This window comes from Bos indicus x Bos taurus, chromosome 8, assembly GCF_003369695.1.
Source record: "Bos indicus x Bos taurus breed Angus x Brahman F1 hybrid chromosome 8, Bos_hybrid_MaternalHap_v2.0, whole genome shotgun sequence".
Lineage (NCBI taxonomy): Eukaryota > Metazoa > Chordata > Mammalia > Artiodactyla > Bovidae > Bos > Bos indicus x Bos taurus.
The window spans coordinates 103,333,268-103,344,132 of NC_040083.1; the positions used below are offsets into that span (position 1 = coordinate 103,333,268).

Consider the following 10,865-nt stretch of genomic DNA (forward strand, 5'->3'; position numbering starts at 1 on the left):
CCCCTCACTAGAGATCAACAGGACAGGGAGCCATGTCAAGAGGACTGAAAACCAGGAAGTGGTCCCGGGAGGGTGCGGGCCTTGCCCAGGGGCTCAGAGCAGATCTGCAGCTTCAGAAGTCAGGCCCTGTGATGCGGTACCAGGACACACGCAGCTGGCACAGAGCGTGCGAGCCCCTCAGCCCACCACCTGCCCCAGCTCAAGGCCAGAGCAGTCTCCCCCAGGCCTCCTTCATGGAGATGCTCACCACTCCCTCTCCCCATGCCTGCCAAGTGGTACACAGTAGTTGCTCAATTAAAATGTGTACAGTAACTAAAATTGTTCTCCAATTTATGGATCGCCCACCCAGGGGCTCTAAGGGTAGGGCTAATGACAACCTCCTCCAAAAGGACTTATGCTACACGCTGCACTCCCTATGATTTCAACCCTGAATATTCAAGGAAGGACTGATGCTGAAGCTGAAGCTCCAGTATTTTGGCCACCTGATGCGAAGAGCCGAGTCACTGGAAAAGACCCTGATGTTGGGAAAGATTGAGAGCATGAGGAGAAAGGAGTAATAGAGGATGAGATGGTTGGAGGGCATCATTGACTCAACGGACATGAGTTTGAGCAAACTCCGGGAGATGGGTGAAGGATGGAAGCCTGGCGTGCTGTAGTCCATGGGGTCCCGAAGAGCCAGACACAACTGAGTAACTGAGCAACACATTAAAGGGGGTTCTCCTCTATTTCAGGAGAACCTGAAATATTCCTGATCTGAAGGGGAAGGGGACAGTCATCCCTGCCTGGAGTCCTGGCCTCCTCTTCCTCAGGACCCCTCCCCTAAGAACCCCTCCTCTCTGGGTTTCTCCCAAGGGCCAGAGCCTGACTAGTCAGAAGATAAGACCAACCAGACCTGGAGCTGATGTCTCTCTTTATTCATATACTTCATCACTTGTGGCCTGGTTTCTCCTGAATCCAGTCTCATTTCTCCAAGTCTGGGGTGGCACCCACCCTTTGCATCCCCAGTCTGCCCCATCAGCCCCCACGCCCAGGCCTGGTCTCTGCCCAGGCCAGCTGCAGACTGGAGCAGCAGCTGCTACGCCATTGAACAGATGGAGAGACTGAAACCCAGCATGCAGAGCCCAGCCCAAGGCCACATGAAGGTCTCCTGGGTTCCCACGCTGCCCACACAGGCAGGGAGGGCCTGGCTAGGGCTCCGTGTGCCCTCAGCGAGGGGGTGGCTGGCTCCGGCCACGTCGCAGGGAGGTGCCAATTTGGTCTCTGAGGGCCTCCAGTCTCCGGGCCAGGTTTGGAACTGCAGCCCCACCTAAAGGGCACATGGTGCGGCTTGAGGCCATCACCTCCTTGGGCCTTGCCCACCCAGGCCCATCAGGGTCCCAGCAGCCTCTGGGGAAGTCTCAGATGGCCCTCCCAGCTCAATCTGCCATGCACACCACGGGCCCCAGAATACATCTGGGAGAGAATTCTAGGTTTGAGAAATAGAAAGATCGTAGACTCTCACCACTTAATCCGCCCCCTATTTCAGAAATGGGAAGACTAAGGTTTGGAGGTGAGTTCCGGCCCAAGATCACAGAGAACGCTAACAGCCCTCCTCTCGCGCCTTTCTTCACCTCTCAGCACTGGTGATGCGTTTAGCGGCCCCGCGGGCAGGGGAGGTGCAGAGGGCATCACTTTCTCCTTGGTCAGCATCTCCGCCAGAACCTGGGTCTGAGTCCACTCACTGCGACTCCTGGGCCAGGGGAGTTGGGTGGTGGGAAGTGAGCCTTCAGTTTCCCCGGCCTTTCCCCTAATCCCCTATCCCCCAGTGCCCTAGGGCTGGGCTCACCTCTCTCTCGAGCACTTGGCAGAGCTAGGGCAGCATGGGGGTGCCCAGGGCGGGGGCCGGGCGGACAGGGGCCAGTCACCTGGGGCCTTAGAGCCAAACACCTGCAGGAGAGACCAGAGTCCACAGGGCTGGGTGATCTCAGCCCTGGGTCTGTGCCCCACTTCCCTGGGGCTGATCATGATACCACGCTCCCTGCCAGGCCTGCCCTAGGGGGCACTAAGAATGTCTGGTGAGCATAAAGGGCTGGGGGTCCCTTTTCCTGTGGGCAGTGGGTGGCCCTTGTGAAGTCCTCTCTGGAAACTAGGCACTCCACAAGGGCCGGAACCACGTCTGCTCTGTGAATCCTCAGTGCTCAGAACAGGGGCTGCCACAAAGCAAGGAGTTTAGGGGAGAGTTACTGAATAAGTGAATACTCACTCATTAAGTAAATACATTCATTGACTCATTCATTCAGTGCATAAATGAGTAATGTGTAAGTGAATAAATGAATAAGCCAACAGCAGAGTAAGTTCCCAAAAGAAGGTAGAATGGGGAGGACCGAGGGCGAGGAGAGGTTAACAGCTATTTCGAACCCCGGGCAGAGAGAACCCAAAGCCAGCCACTTCCTGCCGTGACCCAGCCCAGGACCCTGGAGTCCCCACAGTTCTGGAGCCTTCCAGACTACAGACCCCTAGCTCCAGGTCTCCAGTTCTCCCTGGCCTTCCCTCCTTCCACCTCGGCCTTTCCTACCTGGGGCAGGTGGAGTTCCCTCCGTGGGCAGGCCCAGTGGGCCAGCGGTGCACGGCACAGGGGGCAGAGTTGGCAGCGGGGGCAGAGGAGTGGCGGGGCCTGCAAGAGGTCATGTCAGGGGCTCCGTGATGTCCCTGCCTCTCCCTTCCCCGGGCTGGGCAGAGACTCACGTGGCACAGGAGAGGTGGCACCATCACACAGGGACATGGTGGGGTGGGGCCAGGGCCTGGCTGCTGAAGGTAGCAGGCAGAGAGGAGACGCCTGGAAAGAAGGGTGGGCTCTGTCTGCCTTGAGCCCTCAAAGCTACCACCAGCCTGGCACCCAAGTCCTGCTTTTAACAAACGCTCGTGGAGCCCGAACTACATGCCGGGCACTGTTTTCAGATCTTTACATATGAATTCACGCCATCCAGTCTTTAGGACAATCCCGGGAGGCAGGCACTGTATCGCCTCCGTTTTACAGAAGGAAAAATCCAGGCAGTGAGAGGTTAACGGACTCACCCAAGGTCACACAGCTGGTGGCAGAGCTGGGGTCTAAGCCCTGGGGGTCTGGATCCAGAGGGCAGATCTGGCTGAGCCACCCCCTTTCCCACCTGCCCTCCATCCTGAAGGCTGGTCTCAGCCGGCAGCCGCGCTCACCGCTCCAGCTCGCGGACCTGTTGGGCCAGGATGCGCTGCTCGCCATGGGCCAGGTCCCGGCTGCTCTGCAGCTGCTTCTTCTCTTTCCTGGGAGGCAGGGCCGGCGGGGGCATCAGTCAACTCCTCCTCACTGCAGCACAGTATGAGCCCCAGGAGGCAGGCGGGGACAGAAGAGGAACCGGCGGGGGGCAGGGGGCGGCGGGGGGGACCAGAGAGGGGAGACATCTTGGCAGAGGGGGCCCCGCAGTGAGGGGTGGGCCACAGAGTCCGGGCTAGGGGAGTCTACCTGAGCCTCTCATTCTCCAGCATGAACTCCTGCAGCATCCCGTAGAGGTTCCGCTGAGCCCAGGCCGCCCGGGCCCCACTGAGTCCAGAGGCTGCAAGGAAGAGGGAGGCAGCTAGAACCCCAGGAGCCCCAGAGCCGATCCTCATTTCACCCCCACCCCAGGGAGCTCATACCCTTGGGGTCCATTTGGCCCAGTTGGGATCGCAGGTGAAGGTTCTCCTCCTGCAGCTGCAATAGCTCAGTCTCCAGGTGCTGGGGCGGCTTTGCCTTGGGGGGCTGCAGAGAAAGAGGCCAGGGCTGCCGTCTACGGTTGGACAGGTTTTGCACTGCACAAGGCAGTCTGGGGTAGGGGAGTAAGTGGAGCCTAAAATCCAGCCCAGGCTCCACTTGCCCACTTGGAATCCTGGCCCAGGGTTACATATACTTGGTGGGGACACCTTGTCCTAATGGCAGCAAAGTGCCATGTGGCCTCGGCTGTCTCCCTGGAAAGCCTGCTCTAAACTGCTCCCTGTCCAACCCCAAACTCACTTCTGTCCAAACCTTGGTCCAGATTCTGACCCCAAATAAGACCCCACATCAGACTCCAACTTAACTCAGACTTAGTCACGATACCAGCTAGGATGTTGGCTAGACTCTGAAGCATGTCCTGAATCAGACTCCAAGCCTAAACCTACCCTAACCCTGAATGCAACCCCACCCTGCCCAAGCATAACCCCATCATCAAGATTTCAACCCTGATCCCTGCTCTGACTCAGTCTCAGACTTCAACCGTGGCACTGACTCAGTCTCCAGCTGTTGGATGGTGCCCACCACCTCCCCTGCCTGTCCCTCTGCTCTGCCTGTGGCTCTCTCCACTCACCCTGGGGGCCTGTGGCCGAGTGGTGACCCGCTGAGCTCGGCTTGCATATCGCAGGGTGCTGAGGGTCTCAGGAAGGCACTGGGCTGAGGGGGACACGCAGGCCACCTGGGAAGGACTGCCCCTGAGTGCCCCTCTCTGGGAGCCCTCCCTCAGGACCCAGCCCTCCCTCCCAGCCTCCCGTGGATACCATGAGGGTGACCCCATGCCCCCCTAGCGAATCTGCCAGCAGCTTGGTGAGCTTGCTGTCCCGGAAGGGGATGTGGCTCTGCTTCCGCTGAGGGTCCAGCAGCAGCGAGATGCAGTGACCTGGGTGGGGAAAGCATGGTCACCCTCCATGTCCAAGGCCACACAGCTGGTACACTGCAGAGCTAGGTCTTCACCAGGTTTGTATGTCTCTAGGGTGTCTCTTTCCATATGATCTCATTACTCATTCAGACTGCTTGGCCACCAGACTAGGGCTCCCACCTTGATCCCTAATGCCCACCAAAGGGCCTGGCAAAGGGACTTAGGTAATGTCTGACAAATGGACTGAATGAAGAGATGTTTCCTACACATCTCCCCACACACGCCGAGAGGAAGGCCAAGGTAGGTCCCAGCTATTAGAGACCTCAAGGCCAATGACCTGGGGGATGGGGAGATGGGAAGATAGGTTAGTGCCCTTCTCCTCCCTGGGCCTCAGTCTTCCCAAATACAACAAGGGTCAAGTTGAATGTCTGAGGGCTCACACTCTGCACTGAGTGTGTTTCTACCCGCCCCCCCCCCCCCCGTTAGAATTCAACTGTATCCTCAGCGTTTATAGATCCACAAAGTTCTATGAGAGAAAGCATGAGACACCAGCAAGCTGAGGCCCCAGGGAGGCCTGTGGCTGCTGGATCATAGCTCTTTAACTCTCCTCCATTCCCAATTACTCCCCTGGCTTCCCCACTGTGGATGGCTGTGGGCGAGGCACAGAGGAAGGACTCGGGCAGTCAGTCCACTCAGATCTCACCCAGGGCCAGCAGGCTACGGTTGATGCTGTTGGCCTCAAGCATCAGCTCCCCACGGGATCCTGTGGCCACCACCTTCTCACTGCCGGCCAGGTCTACAAAGCACAGCTTCCCCCCGGCAGGGAGTTCCCCGGCGTCCACAGGAGGCATCTGCTGGGGCTGGAGGATCAGGGCTCCATGGGGACTTGGGAGGGGCTGTCATCATCAAAATCACAGGGCCAAGGGTTTCCACTCTTACCTCCCATGCACGCCCAAGTTGGTTTATACATCTAGAGGCAGACCCTTGCTGGGTGGCCTTGGGCCGCTCCTTTCCAAGCTGAGGCACTCACAGTTTGGTGGCCGATGTAGAGTGTGAGCAGAGCATGGCTTCGGCTGGAGGCCTGGTTCAGGGTGTGAGCGGAGCTCCTTCGACGGCTAAGACCTAGAGAGGAAAAACATCCTAGAGTTGGATGTGGTAGGAAGAGCAAGTTGTCACCAATGAATAAAAAAGGAGCGAAGACATCCTGATACCTGAGGGGTCAGCTGGTGCAAAGGCACAGAGGCAGGAGTGGAATGATGGGTGTTGAATTGGGTTCTAGCTTGAACAGGTGAAAGGGGACTGGAGAGAACTGAGGGGAAGAATGTCAGTCTGATTCACATTTTATTAATATCAACATCTCTCCACTGCTGTGTGAATAGAGAGAAACTCAGGCAGAGAGATCAACTGCGAGGTATGCCACAACGCTCAGCCGGAACCCCGAGACTGGCCACAGCGGGTGCTCAATAAATAGCTGATGAATGGATGCATGAGACCAAAACAGAAGAGCCTTTAGGCTAGGGCTTCCCAGGTGGCTCGGTGGTAAAGAATCCACCTGCCAATGCAGGATTCACGTGTTCGATCCCTAGTTCGGGAAGATCCCCTGAAGGAGGAAATATTCTTGCTGGGATAATCCCATGGACAGAGGAGCCTGGAGGGATACAGTCCATGGGGTCACAAAGAGTTGGACACAACTTAGCTATTGAGTATGCAAGAAGTATGACCTTTACTCTCAGGGTTCTGGAAAGGTCTGGAAAGGGATAGGGATGTGGTTTGCTTTGTTTGATGGAGAAGCATGCACTTGAAGGGGGGGATCCCTCCAGGAGGTACAATTGAGGCTTGACCAAGGCAGAAGCCCAGTGCTGCAGAGAAGGGTGGGAAGAGTCTGGAAGGCAGTATCAGCAGGCCTGAGGGGTAGGAGTGGGGGGCACCCTTGGTTTGTATCTGAACTGTTGGTTTGCTGGCCCTTTTCTCCCACAGGGGTCATCTCTGAACCCACAGCTCCAGCGTGGGGCCCTGAAGGCACTGGGTGAACAGGTAAAAAACTTGCGTCCCACGTATCCCAAAGCAGCTTGAAGTAGCACGCACCCATTTGCAGAAGTTCCATGAGGGCTCCCAGGCTCCCAAACTCCACCACCCGAAGCTGCTCCACATAGAAGCCCCGGGTCTTGTTCCAGCGAACAGGGAGGGGCCGGGGAGCCCCCAGACTCAGCAAGTCCCGAATCTGAAAGAGGAAGGTGGAGGGTGAGGGAGGGGCCTGAGTCCTTGTTTCATCCACCCTCAGACCTTATGGTCGACAAACCCCCACCTATTCTATTTCCAGTTTCCTTGGAAAGAAATGCCTCCCTTTCCTTATGGGCTGTCTTCCTAGCCATCCCAGTCCCCCACCTGCTCATTGTAGATCTCCAGGTAAGAAGCATGGAGAGTGACAGGAACATCCAGGTGCTGCACGCGGTCTAACAGCCAGGTGAAGGTCCTCTGCATGATGCCAGCCAGGCTGGGGGGTACAGGCACCCCCTCTCCCTGGGAGCAGAAACAGCTGAGCCTGGGGCTGGGCTACCACCATCACCACCACCGTTATAATTACTCTTTGTAGAGCACTGTGCTGGGAGAAGGCAATGGCACCCCACTCCAGTACTCTTGCCTGGAAAATCCCATGGACAGAGGAGCCTGGTAGGCTGCAGTCCATGAGGTCACTAAGAGTCAGACACGACAGAGCGACTTCTCTTTCACTTTTCACTTTCATGCACTGGAGAAGGAAATGGCAACCCATTCCAGTGTTCTTGCCTGGAGAATCCCAGGGAAGGGGGAGCCTGGTGGGCTGCCGTCTATGAGGTCGCACAGAGTCGGACACGACTGACCAGACAGCAGCAGCAGAACACTGTGCCAAGTTCCCATACCCACATCTCATTTAATTCTCAGTGCTATCTCTTTCATTTTACAGATGAAAAACCTGAGAGCTAGGAAGGGGACACCTGAACCCAGGTGCTCTGGATTGGCCGAGACCCTCTACCTTCCCTGATCTTTCCTCGCCTGAAAATAAATGGAGCTGGGCTGCATCGTCCAATTCCTTTCCCTCTGGGAGTCTGCGCTCCGCAAGGCTTCTCGCCCACCGATCCCTGACCCCCGGGGGCTCTGCTAGAGCTCGGCTCACCTGGGGAGGAGGTCCGGTCAGGGTGTAGGTCTTCCCGGAGCCGGTCTGGCCGAAGGTGAAGACCGTGCAGGAGAAGCTGCGGGCCGCAGGAGTGTGGCTGTACAGAGGCTGGTGCGTGGCTGGGTGGGGGGAGAAGGGAGGGAGGGGGGGCGGGGGCGGGGCCGTGCGCGGGAGCAGCGCCCGCGGCCTCACTCACCCGCGCAGCGCCAGCTCGCCCAGACGCCGCACGCCGCACGCACGGAACACGTCATCTTGGGTGCTCGCTCCGTCCAGCACCGCGCCGAAGCGGAAAGCCACGTCCGGGCCCCCGCCCGGGGGGCTCACCTGGGGAAGGGGGCCGTAGAGAAGAGGCCGGGGCACCCTGGGGAGGGCGGAGCTCGCCTCGGGGAGGGCGGGGCCTGGGGGAAATTGACCTGGAGGGACCTGGCGTGTTCCCCGAAGGTGGTTTTTTTTTGGGGGGCGGGGGGCGTGGTGTGGAAGTCCTCACCTGCAGAGTCCGGGTCCCTGAGCAGTGCAGCACGCTCTGCTCCCCTCGACGCAGCTCGGCAGCGCTCATGGGACGCACCCTGTGGTCGGACGAGGCGGGGAGGGGGCTGATGGTCCATCCTGAAATCTCCATCAGTCCCTTCCTAGCCGCACCCCTCCGAGCCAACCTACACCTACCTGAGCACCACCTGGATGGGCGTTTCTGGCCCCTCCGGCCCCTGCTCCAGGTTCCGCGCGGGGTCCCTGTGGCAGCAACTCGAGTTAACCATCCGTGTCCCAGCGGTTTCTTGAACCTCCCTAAATCTGTACTTACCCGTCGGGCGACCCGCGTTCCTCCATGTCCTGCTTGGCACACGGAGTTAGCTCCGCCCGAGTCTCGTTCTTTTCCCTCCCCAGTACCCTCCCCCTTCACATTGGGACTGGCTATACACACTTACATCCCCCACTCTCATCGCCCCCCTTTCCCAGGCAATCATCCATCCGGAAAGGCTCGACCTGCCCAGGGCTAACTAGTTAAAGATTTACCCAACCTCCCACCTGTGTGGTGGAAAAGTCTGGAGTTAGAGGGTTCGGGAGTCTGAGGATCTCTTGCCCTTGGCCAGTCCCATCAGGAGGGACCACCAGACCAATCTCCTCTGTGCACAGATGGGGATACCGAGGCCGGGACTGGGACAGGCTCAGCCCAGGCCACACAGTCTGAGCAGAGCATGGGACCAGACTCTTCCTACTCTCTCCACATACTTCTTCCCTTTTGTAATCTTCCTTCCCACCTCACCCCTCTGCAGCAGTTCCAGCTACTTCCAGCTGAGCCCAGGGAGGGGAGAGGGGTCTAGAAGGATGGGAGGGGCCCAGGTCCCAGTTCCAGGAAGATGTGGCTGGATTGAATTCCTGAGTTTAGCGGTCTACAAGGCTCTGAAGCATCTGGTTTAAACTTTGGGTCACCTGCCTCTCCAAGGCCAGGGCAGTTGTTTAACCCTCTCCTGGCCTGGCTGATGAGAGCAGCAGAGATGTCTGTGAATGTGCTGAGGTGGGGCAGTCACCCATTCAGTGCCAGTCTCCATGCAGGGCACCAGGACGAGAGAATCCCATATAGATCCTGCCCCTTCTGAGCTCACATCTTCCTAGGAAAACAGGTAAGTACAATCTAGTGTAGCGGTTTAAGGGGAGGGTGGATTTGGAGGCTTGTAGGAGCAGGAACCCTGATGGCAGAAAGTGAAGGAGAACTAAATAGCCTCTTGATGAAAGTGAAAGAGGAGAGTGAAAAAGTTGGCTTAAAGCTCAACATTCAGAAAACTAAGATTATGGCATCCGGTCCCATCACTTCATGGCAGATAGATGGGGAAACAGTGGAAATAGTGGCTGACTTTATTTTTCTGGGCTTCAGAATCACTGCAGATGGTGATTGCAGCCATGAAATGAAAAGACGCTTACTCTCTGAAGGAAAGTTATGACCAACCTAGACAGCATATTGAAAAGCAGAGACATTACTTTGCCAACAAAGGTCCATCTAGTCAAGGCTATGGTTTTTCCAGTAGTCATGTATGGATGTGAGAGTTGGACTATAAAGAAAGCTGAATGCTGAAGAATTGATGCTTTTGAACTGTAGTGTTGGAGAAGACTCTTGAGAGTCCCTTGGCCTGCAAGGAGATCCAACCAGTCCATCCTAAAGGAGATTAGTCCTAGGTGTTCATTGAAAGGACTGATGTTGAAGCTGAAACTCCAATACTTTGGCCACCTGATGCGAAGAGCTGACTCATTGGAAAAGACCCTGATGCTGAGAAAGATTGAGGGCAGGAAGAGAAGGGAACGACAGAAGATGAGATGGTTGGATAGCATCATCGACTCGATGGACATGAGTTTGGGTGGACTCTGGGAGTTGGTGATGGACAGGGAGGCCTGGTGTGCTGTGGTTCATGGGGTCGCAAAGAGTCGGACACGACTGAGCCACTGAACTGAACTGAACTGAGGAGCAGGAAGGTGAGAGTGGTGGGTGAGGGTGTTCTAGGCAGAAGGAACACCCTGCCGGAAGGCCAGGGTGGGAGGGAAGATGTGTGTGGCACTGAGAGGATTGAAGCTGGGCCCCACTTGTGAAAGGCACATCAAAGAATCTGGACTCATTCCCTGGAGGATCAGGAAGCCAGTGAAGGGTTACCAACAGGAAAGTGACACTGTCAACTGGTATTGACTGTTTATAATTATTGCCATTGTGGCTCTCTCTGCCTGTTTTCTGAATATTTCTGTTAATTCCTTTTCCCTCAAACAAACATTAGGATGAAAGTTCTGATCATCACCCCCTCTCAATGTAACATGATCTGTATACCATAAATGACAGCCAACTATCAGAGCAACCCAAATAGCGAATGACGTATCTTGGGTGGCAGTGAGTTCCCCACTACTGAAGGCATGCATGCAAGAGCCAGTTGACTTTCTGGGTTTATAGGGCTACTAGCTAGATCTGGAGGGGGAATTAGAGAGAGCAAAGAGCCACTGCCTCCAGCTCTGCAACTAACAAACCACAGAGCCCTGGGCAGGTTATTTCCTCCTTCAACCTGTTTCCTACCCATGAAAAGAGATTATAGTTTCGTGATTTCTATGAACCAGCGTAA

General features: G+C 56.5%; 1 protein-coding gene across 3 annotated transcripts; it reads right to left on the reverse strand.

Annotated features, from left to right (window-relative positions):
* Positions 1-892: 892 nt before the first annotated feature.
* On the reverse strand, positions 893-9,336 carry KIF12 (kinesin family member 12). 3 transcript variants are annotated; one of them, XM_027550599.1, is made up of 19 exons: positions 8,797-9,336; positions 8,437-8,502; positions 8,261-8,339; positions 7,970-8,097; positions 7,774-7,849; positions 7,008-7,142; positions 6,708-6,843; positions 5,653-5,744; positions 5,326-5,518; positions 4,525-4,643; positions 4,338-4,442; positions 3,652-3,754; positions 3,479-3,569; positions 3,193-3,279; positions 2,725-2,815; positions 2,555-2,653; positions 1,826-1,926; positions 1,611-1,729; positions 893-1,306 (listed from the first exon to the last, which is right to left on the reverse strand). In XM_027550599.1, exons 3-19 carry the CDS (start codon positions 8,327-8,329, stop codon positions 1,206-1,208), a joined length of 1,845 nt encoding a protein of 614 aa, XP_027406400.1. In that variant the 5' UTR covers positions 8,330-8,339; positions 8,437-8,502; positions 8,797-9,336; the 3' UTR covers positions 893-1,205. The 3 variants fall into 3 exon arrangements, with proteins under 3 accessions (XP_027406400.1, XP_027406399.1, XP_027406398.1); XM_027550598.1 differs by lacking the exon at positions 8,797-9,336 and adding an exon at positions 8,573-8,670 and having other exon boundaries at positions 5,326-5,482; XM_027550597.1 differs by lacking the exon at positions 8,797-9,336 and adding an exon at positions 8,573-8,669.
* Between the last annotated feature and the right edge of the window lie 1,529 nt (positions 9,337-10,865).